The sequence below is a fragment of the Bos indicus x Bos taurus genome, chromosome 5, assembly GCF_003369695.1.
Source record: "Bos indicus x Bos taurus breed Angus x Brahman F1 hybrid chromosome 5, Bos_hybrid_MaternalHap_v2.0, whole genome shotgun sequence".
NCBI lineage: Eukaryota > Metazoa > Chordata > Mammalia > Artiodactyla > Bovidae > Bos > Bos indicus x Bos taurus.
Genome location: NC_040080.1, coordinates 118,008,254 through 118,032,011, shown reverse-complemented (window position 1 = coordinate 118,032,011; position 23,758 = coordinate 118,008,254). Strand labels below are relative to the sequence as shown.

Here is a 23,758-nt window from a genome sequence, read left to right as displayed (position 1 = left end):
TTTATGTTACATGGATCAAATATTCTCTAACATTTACTCGGATTTACCTAGTTACAATAGCTATTTTTATTTAGATTTTGAGTATCTTTCTGCTCAGTTAAGTTCTGTTTCTTCCCAAAGCTTCACAGCTTTGCTCAGAAGATGAGTACTTAAAAAAAAAATTTAAAAAGATTTCTGTTCTTCTCTTTGTAGTGGTGGTGATGGTGATGGTATGGTGGGGTATTTTCATCTAAATTTATTTATTTCCCAAGTTTTCTGATTCTAGACCTGACTGATATCAGAAACTTTCCATTAGGATGTAAATAGAAATTGAATCTCAGTGTGTGTTTCAAAATACTCTGGATTACGTTTTATTAATCAAGTATTACAGGGTCTTCCTAGCTTATTTTTAATGTGACAATACCAGACCACCTGACCTGCCTCTTGAGAAATCTGTATGCAGGTCAGGAAGCAACAGTTAGAACTGGACATGGAACAACAGACTGGTTCCAAATAGGAAAAGGAGTACATCAAGCCTGTATATTATCACCCTGCTTACTTAACTTATATGCAGAGTACATCATGAGAAATGCTGGACTGGAAGAAACACAAGCTGGAATCAAGATTGCCGGGAGAAATATCAATAACCTCAGATATGCAGATGACACCACCCTTATGGCAGAAAGTGAAGAGGAACTAAAAAGCTGCTTGATGAAAGTGAACGAGGAGAGTGAAAAAGTTGGCTTAAAGCTCAACATTCAGAAAACGAAGATCATGGCATCCAGTCTCATCACTTCATGGGAAATAGATGGGGAAACAGTGGAAACAGTGGCTGACTTTATTTTTGGGGGCTCCAAAATTACTTTAGATGGTGACTGCAGCCATGAAATTAAAAGACGCTTACTCCTTGGAAGGAAAGTTATAACCAACCTAGATAGTAGATTCAAAAGCAGAGACATTACTTTGTCAACAAAGGTCCGTCTAGTCAAGGCTATGGTTTTTCCTGTGGTCATGTATGGATGTGAGAGTTGGACTGTGAAGAAGGCTGAGCGCCGAAAAATTGATGCTTTTGAGCTGTGGTGTTGGAGAAGACTCTTGAGAGTGCCTTGGACTGCAAGGAGATCCAACCAGTCCATTCTGAAGGAGATCAGCCCTGGGATTTCTTTGGAAGGAATGATGCTAAAGCTGAAACTCCAGTACTTTGGCCACCTCATGCGAAGAGTTGACTCATTGGAAAAGACTCTGATGCTGGGAGGGATTGGGAGCAGGAGGAGAAGGGGACAACAGAGGATGAGATGGCTGGATGGCATCACTGACTCGATGGACGTGAGTCTGAGTGAACTCTGGGAGTTGGTGATGGACAGGGAGGCCTGGCGTGCTGCAATTCATGGGGTCGCGAAGAGTCGGACACAACTGAGCGACTGAACTGAACTGAACTGAAAATATTAGCAGCTTCTTGTGATTGATGTGCAAAACAAATGCATGAAATAGCAAAAAGGATTGGCAAATTTGATTTTATTGAAATGTCTTATCAGCTTCTCAAAACAACTAAGCGTAGGGATAGAGGAAAAGATTCTTATTGCCAGGGTAGGCAGAGGGTTATTGAAAATATGAAGAAGCCATTACCTCTTTCTGCAGAAGGTCCTTAAGTGACATGTAGAAGTGTAAGTATGAACTCATGTGAACTAAGAAAGGACAAGAATTAAATCTCTCCCACTGAACAGTACACTTCCTCAGTTAAGGAAGTTTATTTCACCATTATTTCTCAACATTTAATCCGAAGTATAGCATCAATGAGGTAATCAATAATAAAAATCTGGTCAAAAGTTAACAAAAATTTATGAAATGAGAGACATTAAAAATTATGAAAGATTATAACAGTGTTTGTATCATATAGAAAATCATTCATTGGATTATTAATAAAAAGGATAGTGAGAAAAAAAAACATGTAAAACTACGTTTGGTAAGTGTTTGAAGGAAAACAGAAGGAAAAAAATCCTAAAATATAAAATGCTATGAACATTTTAAGAGGGTTATGTAAAAGCCTATGGCATATGGCGATTGTTCACAGTGATTTTTGGGGGCTGCTAGAATGAGAATGAGTGATGTAATTAGACAAACTGTTCATAGTTATTACAGTGATTGACATTTGAAGCACATTCAAGGTTATTCTGTAACACCCAGGATTATCATAATTAATAAATATATAAACGACTAATTGATAGTGACTTCTGCCATGTCAATATTGCTCTGTCTTAAAGGTTATTGAGTAAGTATGCAGAAGGTTTAGAATTTGATTGAATACAATGCAGCCCATTTTGTGCTTCATCTTAGCATTTCCTCTTAACTGTGTCACATCTTGGATAATATGGGACATGACATGTTCAGCCTGGATGTTACAAACGAAACATAAGTCAACTGAAGGGTGTAGTCATTGAAGAGACTCACAGTTTAAGGCACTTTCTTTGTGTTAATCATGTTTGGGAATATATCAGTTCATACAAACATGTGCAGGGGGTTATTTGGGGTTATGAGAGCCTTAGAAAGTGATCCAAAATAGTCTTGTACAGATATAATTGCTCTTTTAGTTACTGCATTGACTGCTGCTGCTGCTGCTGCTCCTAAGTCACTTCAGTTGTGTCCGACTCTGTGCGACCCCATAGACAGCAGCCCACCAGGCTCCCCCATCCCTGGGATTCTCCAGGCAAGAACACTGGAGTGGGTTGCCATTGCCTTCTCCAATGGATGAAAGTGAAAATGGGGAGGGAGGAGGGAGGAGGGTTCAGGATGGATTTTCTTTTAAAAATTTAGAAAAAAATAATTAAAAAAAAAAAAAAAAGAGACACAGTGACAAACTATAGGTATAGCAAGAAAATGGATACCAGATTGGTGAAGTAACTGGAAACAATGTCTTATTGTAATAATACTATCTTACATTCCTTTAACAGCTTATAATTTTCAGAGGATTTGATCTCTAAAACAATACTTTGAGGTCAGCTGAAAAAAAAAAAAAAAAGAAAAAAGAAAGTGAAAAGTGAAAGTGAAGTCGCTCAGTCGTGTCCGACTCTTAGCGACCCCATGGACTGCAGCCCACCAGGCTCCTCTGTCCATGGGATTTTCCAGGCAAGAGTACTGGAGTGGGGTGCCATTGCCTTCTCCGACTGCATTGACTAAGGTATCTTAAAGTGTTTGTCACTTGGCAGTGGATGAAATGTGGTTAATGGTTAAAAGAAATAAGAACATTAGGACAGTTTTGGTTACTGTAAGGCTTATGTGAAATTACAGAATAATATTGTATGCTTTGGCCACCTGATGTGAAGAGCCAACTTACTAGAAAAGACCCTGATGCTGGGAAAGATTGAGGGCAGGAAGAGAAGGGGGTGACAGAGGATGAGATGTTTGGATAGCATCACTGACTCAATGGACATGATTTTGAGCATACTCTAGGAGATAGTGAAAGACAGGGAAGCCTGGGGTGCTCCAGTCCATGGGGTTGCAAGGAATCAGACATGAATTAGCGACTGAACAACTACAGAGATCTGCTCAGATAACTGTGTTTGTGTATCACTTTCTGTAAAAAGTTATGTGAACGAATACAGAAGTAAAATTTTTAGTGCAGTGCTTGTTTCATTATAAGCATTAATGCTTATAATGGTAATTATTTTTAAAATTATTATTTAATGCCTATTTAATGTATGTGTGTTTACATAAGTTTGACTTTAAGTCAAACTTAAAGTGGACTGCTTTAACAACCTGCACATAAAAATGATTATCAACAACTTAGGCATGTGTATTTAAACATGAGATTTTGAAATGTTGATTTTTAAGGAATATTATATAGAAGTAACACTTATTTTCACTACATCTTTAGTTTTATTACATTTATTGTATAATTTAGATATCTACAAAAGGTTAATTTTAATCAGCTAAATAATGAATAATATTTCACAAGTATATCTAGCTAACTTTTAACTGAGTAAATCTTAAAATAATTTTGGACATTTTAGAACTTTATAAAAGTATGTTGAAATATAAAATTACAGAATACAATTCTTTTAATATTTAAGACACTTGAAATCCAAATAATTTCTAATGTTTACAAATATGAGATTGTGTTCTGTGTCTATAAAAGATGTTAATTGCAAAGTCACAGAGATACAATATCACATAAATAAAACCTGAAGAATATCTTCCTCCAATATGCTTGTTTTTCTTACTTGAATTTTTGATTACATTCCTATCCTTTACTTTGTCCTGATTTGAGTAAGTCGTGAAGAACAAGAGTGAAGAGCCAACATATGCACTGCTAGGTATGGCTCTGTCCCTTTTTCTAGTCTTCTGTAAGCAGGAGGTTCGCATTAGTAATGGCTCATGTGGTGTTTTGTTCAACCTATGAAGTCTTGAACGTGTTTATCTTATGGTAGTATAGGTTTCCAAAGATATAAAATATGAATATATGCACGAATGCTCAGATTAAATCAGTCGCTCAGTCGTGTCTGACTCTTTGTGACCCCATGAATTGCAGCACGCCAGGCCTCCCTGTCCATCACCAACTCCCAGAGTTCACCCAGACTCAAGTCCATCGAGTCAGTGATGCCACTGAGCCATCTCATCCTCTGTCGTCCCCTTCTCCTCCTGCTCCCAATCCCTCCCAGCATCAGAGTCTTTTCCAATGAGTCAACTCTTCGCATGAGGTGGCCAGAGTACTGGAGTTTCAGCTTTAGCATCAGTCCTTCCAAAGAAATCCCAGGGCTGATCTCCTTCAGAATGGACTGGTTGGATCTCCTTGCAGTCCAAGGCACTCTCAAGAGTCTTCTCCAACACCACAGTTCCAAAGCATCAATTCTTTGGTGCTCAGCCTTCTTCATAGTCCACTCTCACATCCATACATGACCACAGGAAAAACCGTAGCCTTGACTAGACGGATCTTGGTTGACAAAGTAATGTCTCTGCTTTTGAATATGCTGTCTAGGTTGGTCATAACTTTCCTTCCAAGGAGTAAGTGTCTTTTAATTTCATGGCTGCAGTCACCATCTGAAGTGATTTTGGAGCCCCCCAAAATAAAGTCTGACACTATTCCCAGTTTCCCCATCTATTTCCCATGAAGTGGTGGAACCAGATGCCATGATCTTTGTTTTCTGAATGTTGAGCTTTAAGCCAACTTTTTCACTCTCCACTTTCACTTTCATCAAGAGGCTTTTGAGTTCCTCTTCACTTTCTGCCATAAGGGTGGTGTCATCTGCATATCTGAGGTTATTGATATTTCTCCCGGCAATCTTGATTCCAGCTTGTGTTTCTTCCAGTCCAGCATTTCTCATGATGTACTCTGCATATAAGTTAAATAAACAAGGTGACAATATACAGCCTTGACGTACTCCTTTTCCTATTTGGAACCAGTCTATTGTTCCATGTCCAGTTCTAACTGTTGCTTCCTGACTTGCATACAGGTTTCTCAAGAGGCAGATCAGGTGGTCTGGTATTCCAATCTCTTTCAGAATTTTCCACAGTTGATTGTGATCCACATAGTCAAAGGCTTTGGCATAGTCAATAAAGCAGAAATAGATGTTTTTCTGGAACTCTCTTGCTTTTTTGATGATCCAGCAGATGTTGGCAATTTGATCTCTGGTTCCTCTTCCTTTTCTAAAACCAGCTTGAACATCAGGAAGTTCACGGTTCACATATTGCTGAACACTGGCTTGGAGAATTTTGAGCATTACTTTACTAGCGTGTGAGATGAGTGCAATTGTGTGGTAGTCTGAGCATTCTTTGGCATTGCCTTTCTTTGGGATTGGAATGAAAACTGACCTTTTCCAGTCCTGTGGCCACTGCTGAGTTTTCCAAATTTGCTGGCATATTGAGTGAAGCACTCTCACAGCATCATCTTTCAGGATTTGGAATAGCTCAACTGGAATTCTATCACCTCCACTAGCTTTGTTCATGGTGATGCTTTCTAAGGCCCACTTGACTTCACATTCCAGGATGTCTGGCTCTAGGTCAGTGATCACACCATCGTGATTATCTGGGTCGTGAAGATCTTTTTTGTACAGTTCTTCTGTGTATTCTTGCCACCTCTTCTTAATATCTTCTGCTTCTTTTAGGTCCATACCATTTCTGTCCTTTATCGAGCCCATCTGTGCATGAAATGTTCCTTTGGTATCTCTGATTTTCTTGAAGAGATCTCTAGTCTTTCCCAGTCTGTTGTTTTCCTCTATTTCTTTGCATTGATCGCTGAAGAAGGCTTTCTTATCTCTTCTTGTTATTCTTTGGAACTCTGCATTCAGATGTTTATATCTTTTCTTTTCTCCTTTGCTTTTCACTTCTCTTCTTTTCACAGCTATTTGTAGGGCTGCCCCAGACAGCCATTTTGCTTTTTTGCATTTCTTTTCCATGGGGATGGTCTTGATCCCTGTCTCCTGTACAAGGTCATGAACCTCATTCCATAGCTCATCAGGCACTCTATCTGTCCGATCTAGGCCCTTAAATCTATTTCTCACTTCCACTGTATAATCATTTACACTAATCATTTACAATAATCATTTGATTTAGGTCATACATGAATGGTCTAGTGGTTTTCCCTACTTTCTTCACTTTAAGTCTGAAATTGGCAATAAGGAGTTCATGGTCTGAGCCACAGTCAGCTCCTGGTCTTGTTTTTGTTGACTGTATAGAGCTTCTCCATCTTTGGCTGCAAAGAATATAATCAGTCTGATTTCGATGTTGGCCATCTGGTGATGTCCATGTATAGAGTCTTCTCTTGTGTTGTTCGAAGAGGGTGTTATGACCAGTGCATTTTCTTGGCAAAACTCTATTAGTCTTTGCCCTGCTTCATTCTATACTCCAAGGCCAAATTTGTCTGTTACTCCAGGTGTTTCTTGACTTCCTACTTTTGCATTCCAGTCCCCTATAATGAAAAGGACATCTTTTTTGGGTGTTAGTTCTAAAAGGTCTTGTAGGTCTTCATAGAACCGTTCAACTTCAGCTTCTTCAGCGTTACTGGTTGGGGCATAGACTTGGATTACTGTGATATTGAATGGTTTGCCTTGGAAACGAACAGAGATCATTCTGTCGTTTTTGAGATTGCATCCAAGTACTGCATTTCAGACTCTTTTGTTGACCATGATGGCTACTCCATTTCTTCTGAGGGATTCCTGCCTGCAGTAGTAGATATAATGGTCATCTGAGTTAAATTCACCCATTCCAGTCCATTTCAGTTTGCTGATTCCTAGAATGTCGACGTTCACCCTTGCCATCTCTTGTTTGACCACTTCCAATTTGCCTTGATTCGTGGACCTAACATTCCAGGTTCCTATGCAATATCGCTCTTTACAGCATCGGACCTTGCTTCTATCACCAGACACATCCACAGCTGGGTATTCTTTTTGCTTTGGCTCCGTCCCTTCATTCTTTCTGGAGTTATTTCTCAGTCGTGTCCAACTCTGTAACCCCATGTATGGTAGCCTAACAGGCTCCTCTGTCCATGGAACTTCCCCATCAAAAATACTGGAGTGGGTTGCTATTTCCTACTCCAGGGGCTCTTCCTGACCTATGGGTCAAACCCGCGTCTACTGTGGCTCCTTCATTGCCAGGCAGATTCTTAACCACTATGGTACATGGTAGTACAGATTTCCAAAGACACAAAATATGAATGACATAGCTTCTTTCTTCTGTTTATGATGGATTACCGGCAATGCAGTCAGCATGGTCATAGACACTGAAAGCACTTTCACCGAAACTTTCACTCTATTCTCTGCTCCCATAGAACTTTCACTTCAGTTCAGTCACTCAATCATGTCCGACTCTTTGTGACCCCATGAACCACAGCATGCCAGGCCTCCCTGTCCATCACCAACTCCCAGAGTCCACCCAAACCCATGTCCATCGAGGCGGTGATGCCATCCAGCCATCTCATCCTCTGTTGTCCCCTTCTCCTCCTGCGCTCAATCTTTGCCAGCATCAAGGGCTTTTCAAATGAGTCAGCTCTTTGCATCAGGTGGCCAAAATGTTGGAGTTTCAGCTTCAACATCAGCCCTTCCAATGAACACCCAGGACTGATCTCCTTTAGAATGGACTGGTTGGATCTCCTTGCAGTCCAAGGGACTCTCAAGAGTCTTCTCCAACACCACAGTTCAAAAGCATCAATTCTTCAGTGCTCAGCTTTCTTTATAGTCCAACTCTCACATCCATACATGACCACTGGAAAAATCATAGCCTTGACTAAAGGGACCTTTGTTGGCAAAGTAATGTCTCTGCTTTTGAATATGCTATCTAGGTTGGTCATAACTTTCCTTCCAAGAGTAAGTGTATTTTAATTTCATGGCTCCAATCACCATCTGCAGTGATTTTGGAGCCCAGAAAAATAGAGTCAACCACTGTTTCCACTGTTTCCCCATCTATTTCCCATGAAGTGATGAGACCAGATGCCATGATCTTCGTTTTCTGAATGTTAAGCTTTAAGCCAACTTTTTCACTCTCCTCTTTCACCTGTATCAAGAGGCTTTTTAGTTCCTCTTCACTTTCTGCCATAAGGGTGGTGTCATCTGCATATCTGAGGTTATTGATATTTCTCCTAGCAATCTTGATTCCAGCTTGTGCTTCTTCCAGCCCAGCATTTCTCATGATGTACTCTGCATAGAAGTTAAATAAGCAGGGTGACAATATACAGCCTTGACGTACTCCTTTTCCTATTTGGAACCAGTCTGTTGTTCCATGTCCATTTCTAAGTGTTGCTTCCTAACCTGTATATAGGTTTCTCAAGAGACAGGTCAGGTGGTCTGGTGTTCCAATCTCTTTCAGAATTTTCCACAGTTGATTGTGATCCACGTAGTACTTTGCTTGGCTGCTAGTACTTTACCCATCAAATAGCACTAATGTGTGTACATATATCTATTTTCCCCATCATAAAGGGAGTTTCTTGGAGCTAGGAATTGTGCCCCAAATGCATTTGCTTCCCCAGCTACTGACACGTGAAGGTTGCCTTATACTAAGCCCTCAGTAAACACGAATGGAATTAGATTGTATTGTTCAAATGATTTTTGTCAGATATTCTTGTTCATTTGACACTATGGATTCGAAAAGTGCCTTTATCTATGTTCAAGAGATTATTGTCAACATTAAACCTGGAATAAAACATTGCTTTAAATAAACAAATGAAAACACTGAAAAAGGAAATACTTGTATCTATTTGTTTATCTATATGTGTATCTACATACATATCTAAATATTTATGCTTAGGTCTATATTTATGTCTAAATCTATATTTGATTCATACATTCTGGAATTTGAAAGTAAATACCATGTTTGTTCACCACTGGTCATCGCAAAATGGAACTAAATTGTAGATACTTTGTGATCACAGAGATAAAGCCTGTGCCTCATGCTGTTTGTGGGTGATTGTGCAATATGGCCCTATTTTGTTTTGAGTTGCTCCTCCCTCCAGCCCACCTTCCAGTATTCATAGTCATCTCTTTAAATATAAGTCTGATGATGTCGCTTCTTAATTCTAGTTTCCTAACTTGGCATTGAGGATCTTGATTTTGTTCTTGTCTGTCTCTCTGTACTAATCACTGTTCGTTTACCCATTATGCTCCCTGTCTTCTGCCACGTAGAGCTCTGGAGCCCCCCAAATAGGCCAGGCTGTTTCAAATCTCCATAACTTTCCCTATATACCAGATTTTTTTTTTCTGTCCAAAATGCCCTTTTCTACTATATTCTGGAAAACTCCAATCATCCTTAAAGATTCAACTCAAATTATCAGTTCAGAAGCTTTCCTTCCTTCTTCCAGGCAGACCAAATGACACCTTCTCTGTGAGGTCACATCATATTCTGAACCTATTTCCATTTGTATATATAGTAGGTGCTATTAATATTTGTTTCATCTTTGTCTCTCATTCTACTAGTATAGAATCTCTGAAGTTGGATTCGTGTCTTTCTTTTTATGCTCAGAACCGAGTATACCACATGGGATATGGCAGGTGCTCAACAAATATTTGTAGAACAAATCATCTTATTCAATCTTCACAACCATAGTGATAGTGAAGTTGCTCAGTCGTGTCTGACTCTTTGCGACCACATGGACAGTAGCCAACCAAGCTCCTCCGTCCATGGGATTTTCCAGGCAAGAATACTGGAGTGGGTTTCCATTTCCTTCTCCAGGGGATCTTCCCGACCCAGGGATCGAGCCCGGGTCTCCTGCATTGTAGGCAGACGCTTTACAGTCTGAGCCACCACCATACATGTTTACAAATGAGTGTCCTGAGGTCTGAAAAGACTGAGTAACTTGCTTGTGGCCAGACAGTTAAGTGAACGGCAGATATTTTTTTTCAGTCTAGGACTCTGTCATCAACTTTCTAGCAGTGTTCTCATCTTTTCTCCCAGGAATAATGAAAGAGCCATTTATTTCAGATCTATCCTCCTAGATATGTGAAATCTAAAAAACGGTACAAATAAACTTATTCACAGAACAGAGTCATAGAGACAAAACAAAGTTATGGCTACCAGGAGGTAAGGGGGGATAAAATGGGAGACTAGGACTGACACATACATACATTTAAAATAAGTAACTAGGAAGGACCTACCATGCAGTGCAAGGAACTCAGTACTCTGTAATGACACATATAGGAAAAGAATCTAAAAAGATTATACCTAACTAATTCACTTTGCTGTGTAGCAGAAACTAACACAACATTTCAAATCATTAAAAAAATAAGCATTAAAATCATTTTAATAAAGATTAAATTAAAAAAATAAAATTGAGTCCTGTGACTGCTCTGATGTAACCCATGTCTGCCTGGAGAATTTTTTCCCACTCTTTTTTGCCTATAAGCACCTCGCCACATCTTGAATTGGCTCTCATCTCTTTGTCTATTTTGATATAGCTGACTTTCTTTGATTTCAATTCAGATTATTTGATTTTTTTTTCTTTCCTTTCTGATGATGAGTCAAAATGTCTGTCTGGTATTGCTCTTCACTAAAATTAGTCAGCCTTTCTTCATAAGCACTTCCCACCATCACCATGACTATAACTAGATCAGGCATATTCAGATCTTGACATGTTCAGGCAGAAGCCTTGATTTGGGGATATCAAGGAATTAATTTTTTCAAGTGTATCTGTGATGATAAGAATTCTTAATAACTCATTTCACATATACTACTAAATATCAGTATATGAAATGTTAGTAAGAAAAAATTTTTAAAAGAGTTGGTTCTTTCTGAGACTTTATTTACATTTTTTAATACAGATTGCTATTTATTGCAAAAAGTTGTTAGGACTTGCCCTGTGTCTTAGACCTGGGCTGTTACTTTGAATTGCCTGTGCCACATTGCTTTCTAAAGGTTCACTGGCACACTCCTGGCAGCATGTCGAAAACTGATCTTTTTAGCTTGCCCTCCAAACCACACTTTATCCACTCCTTCACTTCTGTCAGTCACATGCCCCCGACCTTTATTCTGTCAATCTAAAATCTTTTAAAAATCCATCAAATCATTCTGTATAGTTATTCACTGGGACTTCCTCTTTACCCCCTAGGGACCAAGGCTTCAGTGTCACTTGATCATTCATTCAAAGTCTCTCTCAGATTCAAAAGTCCTTCAGTAACACCTACTCTAATACATCATCACATATCCCTCAGTACAATAACCAATTCCTGCCTCTCATTTCTACATATATCAGCCATTCTGTATACCTCAGATAAGCTAATTTTCCTGAGACACTGCTTTTATTATGTCACTATGTCTGCTACTGCCTATTTATTAAGACCAAACCTTCAACCCCATATCTTAGGATTCAAATGGACTGGCTTTCCCCCCCACCGTTTCCTCTACCTAGATTTGCCCTTTTAAGTTGCTTTCCCCATTCATCTCAGTAGACTTTCATCCTTCAACAGCCCACTTTAATGTCACCTCCTCTGTGAAGCCTTTTCTGAACTAATTAATCATTTCATATTTCATGTTTTATAACACCCATCATATTATAATGCAGTTAGCTGTTTATCTTTCTCTTGTACTTTCTCTTCTGGTTTTGAGTTCTTTAAGGTTGAGGATGAAATGTTAGTCATGTATTTATTCCCAAAACACAGTTCAGTATCTGGCATTGTGTAGGAATTTAACATATTTGTTAAATGAATGTATGAATAAAATAATAATGACATTCTTTTCCATGTGTTATTCTCAACTCTGTGCATTCGTTCACATTTTACTTTTCTGAAAAGGCTTTTACACTGTTCTCCAAAAATTCAAATGCAATATATTTTTGAAAATAGCTCAGCACAAATTGATACACATATTCAGTATTATTGGGACTGTTTAAGTTTAGGCATGTATGTAACATCTCTAAGAAGTGTCTGTATCAGAATGGTAGGATTTATTATTATTGCTAACAATAAACTTCTTGTTAACAGATTTTAAAGTTCTCCATTTTGCCTATTGTTCTGCATTTTAAAAGTTGTAGAATGGGCTATCACAGTGTCCTTAAAATATCGAGTAAAATAAAAACTATTGACTATACATTTTGAATATATTTTTCCCTGCACACAAACACACACACATGCACACAACTTTAAAGTTACTTCAAGGATCATATTCACTTCTACATTTTCCATTAAGCTTTCCATCAATAATTATACTTCACTGTGTTTTTGTCTCAAAAAATTTTTTTAATATAAATTTATTTGTTTTAATTGGAGGCTAATTACTTTACGATATTGCATTGGTTTTGCCATACATCAACATGAATCCACCACAGGTGTACACGTGTTCCCCATCCTGAACCCCCCTCCACCTCCCTCCCCATACCATCCCTCTGGGTCATCCCAGTGCACTAGCCCCGAGCATCCTGTATCCTGCATTGAACCTGGACTGGCAGTTCGTTTCATATATGATATTATACATGTTTCAGTGCCATTCTCCCAAATCATCCCACCCTCTCCCTCTCCCACAGAGTCCAAAAGAATGTCTCAAAATTTTTTAGCATTTCTAGTCTATGAGAGAAAACTATTATTTCATTCACTGTGGCTAACTTTTGTTTGTTCTTTTATTTCACATAAAACCCAGGATTTCTTTTGCTTTATTTTTAAACTTTCACAGTCTCACATCAACAGTAAGCAATTGACTGTTATTAGGAATTTTTGCTATAGCTGTTTTTGTCATTGATAAGAGGGTAAAGGAGGGAAGGCTCTTGCCAGGGACTGACAAAGTAAAAATATTTCTTATTTTATAGTGACATGGATCTTTTATAAAAAAAGTAGCACCTTCTCTCTTGGAAGCTCTTTGTAGTTTTGTTAAATTGCATTTGCAATTTTCCGTTTTCCTTTTAGAAATTTTTCCTTTTTCCCCCTCAAGTTATTCTCTCTTTGAGCTTTGTGAATGTCTTTTGCCAGGATTTTCTTTTTTCCTTTTTTTCTTCTTTCTCTTTTAATCTCTTTTCAGTTCAGTTCAGCTGCTCAGTTGTGTCCAACTCTTTGAGACCCCTGAACTTCCTTTGTTTGCCCATCTATTTGCCATGAAGTGATGGGACCAGATGCCATGATCTTAGTTTTTTGAATGTTGAGTTTTAAACCAACTTTTTTACTCCTCTTTCATTTTCATCAAGAGGCTCTTGAGTTCTTCACTCTCTGCCTTAAGGGTGGTGTCGTCTGCATATCTGAGGTTATAGATATTTCTCCCAGCAATCTTGATTCCAGATTAAATAAATTAAGATTAAAATCTTAATCTCTTTTAATGCCCCCTTTCTCAGTCAGTGTCATTCTCTCCAAAAATGTAGAGATGAATTTTTTGCTAACGACTCAATACTGCTCAATTTAAACCCTCCCTTTTGCAATTCCACTGACCAAAGATTTGTTTTTATTTTTCTCCAGAAGCATGAAGTAATATATCATCATTATTATATAAATATATAAGTATAGTTTCAATTCAGTTCAGTTCAGTTGCTCAGTCGTGTCTGGCTCTGCGACCCCATGGACCGCAGCACGCCAGGCCTCCCTGTCCATTACCAACTCCCTGAGTTCACTCAAACTCATGTCCATTGAGTCGGTGATGCCATCCAACCATCTTGTCCTCTGTCGTCCCCTTCTCCTCTTGCCTTCAATCTTTCTCAACAACAGGGTCAGGTGGCCAAAGTATTGGAGCATCAGTCTTGGAGTATTGGAGCAAAGTATCCAGCATCAGTCTTTCCAATGAATATTCAGGACTGACTTCCTTTAGGATGGACTGGTTGGATCTCCATTTTTGAAAGTTATCTCGGATTTAATTTTTATAATTACATGGTCATTTACTTTTAACAAATATGGTCATTTAACAAAATGTCATTTCCAGCAAACCAAGTTATGTTTGCTAAATTTTGATATTGACTAATATGTATTTATTGTTTCTAAATGTTAAAAATTAAGGTTAACATAAATCATTCTGGTTAAGGTTTTCATTTTGCACTGGTTTTTTTGATAAGATGTTTGAGTGATGTAAAGGAGCAATAATTATTATTTGAAGAGTTGTGTATTATTTGATCTTCAGAATGGACATCACATCTTCAGTTGGTAGTTTTTATAAATAAAAATGTTCAGTTGTCAAGTTGAAGTATCATTATATATTCCATAATTCCTCATTAATACCAGTATTAAATAGCTTTAATGTACATTTTAAAATTAAATGAACAACAAGATTGCCTATCTGCTTTTTGGAAATATATGAATTTCTCTTATCCTCTAAATCTACGCCATTTGTCTGAGATCTTGTCTTTGCTTTCTGTGGACTTAAAATGGGCAATGTAAATGCCAGTTTTTTAATTCGAATTTTTAAATCACAAGGTCCAATTTCACTTTCTTCAGTTCATGTTGAATTAGGAACTCAGTTTAAGAAGAAATACAGTATTTTTTTGTGTAATACTTGTCACTTAATTCATTATAAGTTTGTTTTTTTTATTATAAGGTCTCTTAGGGTCTGAAGTATTCTTCCGGGAGTCAGAGTGACTTTTGGTTCAGTCACTGTAACACAGCCCTTTTGGATGGAGAACTGATTTGAAATTCTTGGATGAAAAATAAGGACCAAAGAAATTAAATATAAAGTCCACAGGCTATAAAAATAAGCTATTAGAAAATAAACCTTACAGTAATACTTGGATGACTAGTTAAATTGATTAAACATACTAAATTATTGAGCAAGTAAGTGATGATGAACAAAAATGTTGTTTTTAAAGCCAGATTTAAATTAATATGCTTATTAATATGCTTATGCTTATTAACACATATGCTTAGTTAACCATTCTTTTCTTAGTATATTTATTGTCCATTTCCAATTTTTAAAATCCAGAATTGGTGTAGTATCAGCTTGAAATTACAGCTTACTCAGAAATCAAGCAATTTATCTGCTGGCCCAAAATTTGGAGGCTCCAGGAATGAGTTCAGAATTAGCTAGAGCAATTAAAGCGCTGCAGTCTTTAATCTCTGTAATGATACTCCTCAGGTCCCAGCTATCCAGGGGCTATTTAGCTCTCATTATCTCTTGCAACTTCTTTTTTCTCTCCTCCTCCCTCAATGAAGGCAGTAGGCTAGGCGGACTGATAACTGCCAGCATTTTTGTTAACAGAACCCAAGCTGTTTCTTTAAAGCAGACTTCTTTTTTTTTGGGGGGGGGGGTGTTAGTTTTTTTTTTAATATAAATTTATTTATTTTAATTGGAGGCTAATTACTTTACCATATTGTATAAATAACAGAGAAGCACTTTTTTTTTTTTACAGTTTATTTCTGACATAGCAAGTCAGCTTTTATTAAAGCAAATACTGATGTCTCAGCAATGTACAGAGGTCTCACGATTTTGTCTACTTTCACAAGTTTTATGGTAATGAATTGTTAATACCTATTGCTCTCTACTTTCTGAATTCACGTATCACATCCAGAGACATTACAGTTTGTTGTCAATAATGCCTCATTGTTTGTGGTGGTCTCTGAAGTTCGTTTAGAGAATAAGTGTTTGCATGTGTGTATTAGAGGGAGAATAAGTGAGACAGAGAGTGGAGGTAGGAACAGAAAGAGAATGGGTTGTTGAATGGACTGGAAAGAACAAATAGTGCTGGAATTCTGAGATTTAGTTATTATTCTTGTATTGAATGAACTTTAAAAAGGTTATTTGGGGCTGGAATTTTAGATTTGACCCTGCAGAACATATGAACATGCTGTGTATGCTTAATCATTCAGTCATGTCCAACTCTTTGCGACCCCATAGACTGTAGTCCACCAGGTACCTCTGTCCATGGGGATTCTCCAGGCAAGAATACTGGAGTGGGTTGCCTTGCCCTCCTCCAGGGGATCTTCCCAACCCAGGGGTTGAATCCAGGTCTCCCTACCATCTGAGCCACCAGGGCAGCCCATAGGCAAGCTGAGTCAGTCTCATTTATGTGCCCACTCTCAAATTTGCTTTAACCACTGTTAAAACACAGAGTCCATTGTTTCTATCTATTTAGGGCCTATTGTAGCTCATTGGTATTGTTTCATGTTGTGCTCAAATCGGCCACTTTTATTTTAGAGTGACTTAAGAGGCATTTTATTTACTGGTTTCTCTTTATAGTTAAATCTTATCTAGTAGGCTGATGAGCATCATCAAGTCAGCAACACACTGAACATTCGGTTCATATTGTCACCCATACTCTGTCATAACCACGAATCACCTGTGATGTTCCACCTACTGTATTGCAGGAAAAACAGAGGTTTCTGACGGATGTTCTACATGAAGTGATGCTGCTTGACGGCTTGGCCAGTTCCCATCCGGTATCACAGGAAGTGCTACGGGCAACAGATATCGACAGGGTGTTTGACTGGATCGCATATAAAAAGGTGGGAATAGATAAGACCCAATTGCCAAGTGGGTATTTCACTCTCCTGGCCAAACTCTTTCATGCTAAGATATATATTTTTCTCTTCTTTTTTGGTGAATAGACATGGATTGTGAGAAAATATAGTCACTAGGTTCATGTCATTTTATGAGTTAGGGTTTTGCTTTATAAACCAGTAAAATATGTGCCAAATAATGCATAGAAATATTGGAAGTATTAATGAGATAAATATTTGAAGTCTTGATATGAAGCTGCTGTACAGATGACATTATGTAAATGTCAGGTTTTATTGTTATTAATAAGACAGCTGACCTATGTAGTGACAAATTATTTCCCACCTGTGCCCCTAATACTTTTTGATTGGCTGCTACAAATGGGTATAGGCAGTGACATGACATACATATTTTATAAACATTATTTAAGAATGATTTGGGGAATTAACCATGTTTCCTGGATAATAATAAATAATAAATAAATAATGATAAATAAAATCTTAAAGAATAGGCATTGAATGGCAAAGATTTTGGACCAATGACTAGACATCTGTAGAAATAAGATATATTATGAATTTTTTTTCCATCATTACTTGTGTTAAGATTTTTCTTTATATCTCTATCCTTTAGTTTTTCTAATTTTAACATAAGCAGCTACATCTCAGTGTTAAACACTTGAAGTGGAAATGAAAGTCACTCAGTCATGTCTGACTCTTTGTGACCTCATGGACTATACAGTCCATGGAATTCTCCAGGCCAGAATACTGGAGTAAGTGGCCTTTTCCTTCTCCAGGCGATCTTCCCAACCCAGGGATTGAACCTAGGTCTCCCATTTTGCAGGTGGATTCTTTACCAGCTGAACCACAAGGGAAGCCCGTTAAAAACTTAACAGCCACTTAATACTTGTTAAAATAATTTTAAATTTTACTTTGTCTTTGATGTAGATTGGTTTGCATTTATTGGGATTTCTGTATACTTTATTGATTTAATAATGTTTAAGTTTGAAAATAAGTTGCTAATATTCTTTCTGAAAAACAAGTTATTCTCTTTATGACTAGAGATCAAATAATGATTCACCAGAATTCTTTGGTGCACTAATTTGGATATTTGGTTTTACACCCAAGAAATGACTGTATCAATGATTATTAGTTAATATTGTTTGCTATAATATGTAAAGATGCAAATTGTGTTAAAAAATATCTTTTTGAAGTCACTGATCATTGCATTGGCTCAAAAAGGATATTTTTGATGCTTTATAAAAATAAGTGAAAGTGTATAACCATATTTAAAGTATGTAGTGTTAATGTATTTATTTTACAAATTAAATAAAGTATATATTAATTTTTATATATGATATTTTAGGGTAGATTTTGTAAATTTGGATCATTCAGCTATATTGATTCCTAAAATATAATGCAGAAAATTCATTAACTTAGCTGGAGACAATTTGGAGACATGTCTAGTTTTTTCCCACCTAACTACCAATTCCAAAAGAGTATTTGTAAATACCAATTTAAATTCTATATGATAATATTAGGAAAATGTTATTTTGATTAAATATGTTAATAGATGTGCTTTTACATGTAAGTTAACATTTATTCCAGATTTCATATATTTGAGTAATTTTGAATTTAATTAAGAAGGCTAAGACTCAAAACAGTAGGAAAGAAGGAATTCACAATGATTGTTATTTTACCCTCTCTACATTTTGGTGCAAAGGCTTATCAATTTACAAACGTGATCAAGAGCAAACTGAGCCAAGATCCTCAGGACCATCATCAGAAAGGACACTGGCTTATTTGCCTCTAGTCATGTATCTTTATTTTTAATTTTTTTGAGAAATAGCTGATAAATATAATTGTGTATAATTAAAGTGTACAGTGTGATGACTTGATATACATATACATTGTGAAGTGATTACCAAGATCAAGATAATTAGCACATATGTCACCTCACCTAACATTTTTGGGGAGTGGGAAGTGAGGATGCCTAAGATCTATCTCTGCAACTTTCAAGTATATAACGTTGTATTATTAACTGTGGTCACAGTGCTATACATGAGTATTGGAATTTATTCTTCTTACAAGTGAAAATTTGTAGTTTGACTTATATCACCCAATTTCCCCTTTCCCCTAGCCCTTGGAAACCACCATTCTATACTTTGTTTCTATTCAATCGGCTTTTTTTTTAGATTTTATATATGCTTAACACATAACATATATATTAATATTTGTCTTTCTCTGACTTATTTTACTTAGCATAATGACCTTCAGGTTAATCCATGTCAAAAATGGTAGGATTGCCTTCTTTTTATTACTGAATAAAATTCAATTATATATATATCACATTTTCTTAACCCATTCATCTGTTGAAAGACATTTAGATTGTTTTGATATCTTGGTTATCATAGAACATGCTGAAAGGAACAAAGAAACATGGGTGTGCAGATACCCTCCTGAAGATGCCAGCTTAAATTCCTTTGAATGCATAGGAGTGGGATTGCAAGATCCTATGGTTGTCTGATTTCTGATATCTTTAACCTGCATAGTGTTTTCTGCAATGGCTATAACCAATTTACACTCCCACTAACACTACATAAGCATTCTCTTTTCTTCACATCCTTGTTAGCATGTGTTATCTCTTGCTTTTTTGATAATAGCCATCACAGGTATGAAGTGATATCTTGCGGTTTTGATCTGCATTTTGGTGATGATTAATGATGTAGAGCATTTTTTTCATATAACTATGGACATTAGTGTGCCTTTGTTGGAAAAATGTCTATTCAGGTCCTTTGCCCATTTTTAAATTCTATTATTATTATTTTTTTTTTTTGCAATTGAATTGTATGAGTTTTTTATATTTATTTTGGATATTAACCCTTTATCAGATATGTGATTTGCTAATGTTTTCTCTCATTCTTCAGGTTGTCTTTCCAGTTTATTGATTATTTGCTTTGCTGTGCCAAAGCTCTTCCATTTGATGTAGTTCAGTTGGTTTACTTTGACTTTTATTGGTTGTGCTCTTAGTCTCTTATCTGATTAATCATTGCTTAGACCAATATTGGGCTTCCCAGGTGGTACTAGTGGTGAAGAATGTGCCTGCCAATGCAGGAGACAAGAAACGTGGCTTTGACACCTGGGTTAGGAAGATCCCCTGGAGGAGGGCATGGCAACTCACTCCGTATTCTTGCCTGGAGAATTCCATGGACAGAGGAGCCTGGTGGGCTACAGTCCATAGGTCTCAAAGAGTCAAACATGACTGAAGTGACATAGCATGCATGCAAGACCAATGTCAAGCATCTTTCCCTCTATATTTTCTTCTAGGAGTTTTATGCTTTCTCATCTTACATTTAAGTTTGTGACCCATTTCAAGTTCATTTTTTTGAGTGGTGTAAGAGAAGTGTCCAGTTTCCTTCTTATGCATCTAGATGTCCAGTTTTACCAACATCATTCAAAGAAGTTACTAATCTTTCTCCTTTGTGTGTTCTTAGCGCTCTTGTCAAGAATCAGTTCACCACATATTTATGATTCATATCTGGAATCTTTGTTCTGCTCCACTGGTTCCAGGTACCTGTTGCCAGAACTATGCTTCTTTGATTACTGTAGCTTTGTATATGGCTCAAAATCAGGAATGACGATGCTTCCAAGTTTGTTCTTCTTTCTCAGGTTAACTTTTGCTATTTGGGGTCTTTTATGGCTCCATACAAATTTTAGGATAATTTTTGTCTATTTCGGTGAAAAATGGAATTTTATTAGGGACTGTATTGAATTTGTAGATCATTTTCAGTAGTATGGAGATTTTCACAGTATTAATTTTTCAGTCAAAGATCACAGGATATCTTTTCATTTATTTGTGTCTTCTTAGTTACTTTCACCAATATCTCATAGTTCTCAGTGTATAATCTTTTACTTCCTTGGTTCAGTTTATTTATAAGTATTTTATTGGTTTTGATGCTATTCTAAATAGGATTGCTTTCTTAATTTCTCTTTCAGATAGTTCATTGTTAGTGTTTAGGAAAACAGCTAATTTTTATATGTTGACTTTGTATCCTGCAATTCCAGTGAATTAATTCATTCGTTGTAACCATTTGTGTGTGTGTGTGTGTGTGTGTGTGAAGTCTTTAGGGTTTTCAATATAGAATACCATGCCATCTATAAACAGAGATGATTTTACTTCTTCCTTTCTAATTTAAGGCTTTTATCTATTTAATTTTTCCTCATCTAGTTGCTATGACTTGGACTCCCAGTACTGTGTTGAGTAGAAATGGCAAGAGTGGGCATCTTTGTCTTATTCGTGATCTGAGAGGAAAGGCTTTTAGCTTTTCATCATTGAGAGGGGTTGTCTTCATTCTAGTCCTGTGTCATTATGCTTAAGTATCACTGAAAATGCTGTCCTTACTGTGATTTTAATTGATGATAGGATCTATCCATTTTCAATGAAGACTTCTCAAGGAAAACATTTTCTTTGTAATAAGTATATTGAGAAATAATTAACATGCAATAAACTATAATGGGCTTCCCTGGTGGGTCAGAGGTTAAAGGATCTGCCTGCAATGTGGGAGACCTGGGTTCAATCCCTGGGTCGGGAAGATCCCCTGGAGAAGGAAATGGCAACCCACTCCAGTATTCTTGCCTGGAGAATCCCATGGATGGAGGAGCCTGGTGGGCTACACTCCATGGGGTTGCAAAGAGTCAGACACGACTGAGCTACTTCACTTAAAAGGTACAATTTATATGTTCTAACATATGTATACACAGTGAAAATATCACCACAATCAAGATAATGGACTCATTCATCAAAAGTTTCCTCATGCCTCTTTGTAATTCCTCCTCTCATCCCTCCTCACTCTTCCACTGATCAACTTTTCACTGTAGATTAATTTGTAATTTCTAGAGTTTTGTATAAATAGAATTAGGCAATATACACTCTTTTTTTGTCTGCCTTTCTTTCACCCAATATCATGATTTTGAGGTACAATTCATGTTGTAGAATACATGGATGTAATATAATTTGTTCATTCACCGAGATATTTGGGTTTTTCTAGCTTGGATCTGTTACAAATAAAGCTACTATGAATATTTTTGCAGGTCTTTGTATGTGTGCATTTTGCCTCTCTTGGGTGATTACCTGCAATATTTAGATGATGATAGGTATATTTAATGTTTTATGATACTGCTGAACTGTTTTCCAAAGTAGTTGAACCACTGTATCAAGGTAAAGTCTTATCAAAAGTGTACCAGAAGCAACCTAGATGTCCATCAGCAGATGAATGGATAAGAAAGCAGTGGTACATATACACAATGGAGTATTACTCAGCCATTAAAAAGAATACATTTGAATCAGTTCTAATGAGGTGGATGAAACTGGAGCCTATTATACAGAGTGAAGTAAGCCAGAAGGAAAAACATAAATACAGTATACTAACGCATATATATGGAATTTAGAAAGATGGTAACAATAACCCGGTGTACGAGACAGCAAAAGAGACACTGATGTATAGAACAGTCTTATGGACTCTGTGGGAGAGGGAGAGGGTGGGAAGATTTGGGAGAATGGCATTGAAACATGTAAAATATCATGTAAGAAACGAGTTGCCAGTCCAGGTTCGATGCATGATACTGGATGCTTGGGGCTAGTGCACTGGGATGACCCAGAGGGATGGTATGGGGAGGGAGGAGGGAGGAGGGTTCAGGATGGGGAACACATGTATACCTGTGGTGGATTCATTTTGATATTTGGCAAAACTAATACAATTATGTAAAGCTTAAAAATAAAATAAAATTAGAAAAAAAAAAAGTGTACCAGAGTTCTACTTCTTCCCAATCTTCACCAACACAAAGTTGATATAATCAGTTTGTTTAATTTTAGATATTGTAATGGTATTTCATTGTGATTATTAATTTACATTCCCCTAGTAGCCATCATGGTCAACAAAAAGAGTCGGAAATGCAGTACTTGGATGCAATCTCAAAAACGACAGAATGATCTCTGTTCGTTTCCAAGGCAAACCATTCAATATCACAGTAATCCAAGTCTGTGCCCCAACCAGTAACACTGAAGAAGCTGAAGTTGAATGGTTCTATGAAGACCTACAAGACCTTTCAGAACTAACACCCAAAAAAGATGTCCTTTTCATTATAGGGGACTGGAATGCAAAAGTAGGAGGTCAAGAAACACCTGGAGAAACAGACAAATTTGGCCTTGGAGTATAGAATGAAGCAGGGCAAAGACTAATAGAGTTTTGCCAAGAAAATGCACTGGTCATAACAAACACCCTCTTCCAACAACACAAGAGAAAACTCTATACATGGACATCACCAGATGGTCAACACCGAAATCAGATTGATTATATTCTTTGCAGCCAAAGATGGAGAAGCTCTATACAGTCAGCAAAAACAAGACCAGGAGCTGACTGTGGCTCAGACCATGAACTCCTTATTGCCAAATTCAGACTGAAATTGAAGAAAGTAGGGAAAACCACTAGATCATTCAGGTATGACCTAAATCAAATCCCTTATGATTATACAGTGGAAGTGAGAAATAGATTTAAGGGCCTAGATCTGATAGATAGAGTGCCTGATGAACTATGGAATGAGGTTCGTGACATTGTACAGGAGACAGGGATCAAAACCATCCCCATGGAAAAGAAATGCAAAAAAGCAAAATGGCTGTCTGGGGAGGCCTTACAAATAGCTATGAAAAGAAGAGAACCAAAAAGCAAAGGAGAAAAGGAAAGATATAAACATCTGAATGCAGAGTTCCAAAGAATAGCAAGAAGAAATAAGAAAGCCTTCTTTAGCGATCAATGCAAAGAAATAGAGGAAAACAACAGAATGGGAAAGACTAGAGATCTCTTCAAGAAAATCAGAGATACTGAAGGAACATTTCATGCAAAGATGGGCTCGATAAAGGACAGAAATGGTATGGACCTCCTAAAAGAAGCAGAAGATATTAAGAAGAGATGGCAAGA

At 37.1% G+C, this 23,758-nt stretch overlaps 1 protein-coding gene across 2 annotated transcripts in view; it reads left to right on the top strand.

Moving 5' to 3' along the window:
* TRHDE (thyrotropin releasing hormone degrading enzyme) overlaps positions 1 to 23,758 on the top strand; it is a 450,253-nt gene that overhangs the window by 254,038 nt on the left and 172,457 nt on the right. For both annotated transcript variants that reach the window (XM_027543346.1, XM_027543348.1), the window contains exon 6: positions 16,659 to 16,796. In XM_027543346.1, the coding sequence (XP_027399147.1) occupies positions 16,659 to 16,796 (138 nt within the window). The remainder of the gene's footprint in view (positions 1 to 16,658; positions 16,797 to 23,758) is intronic.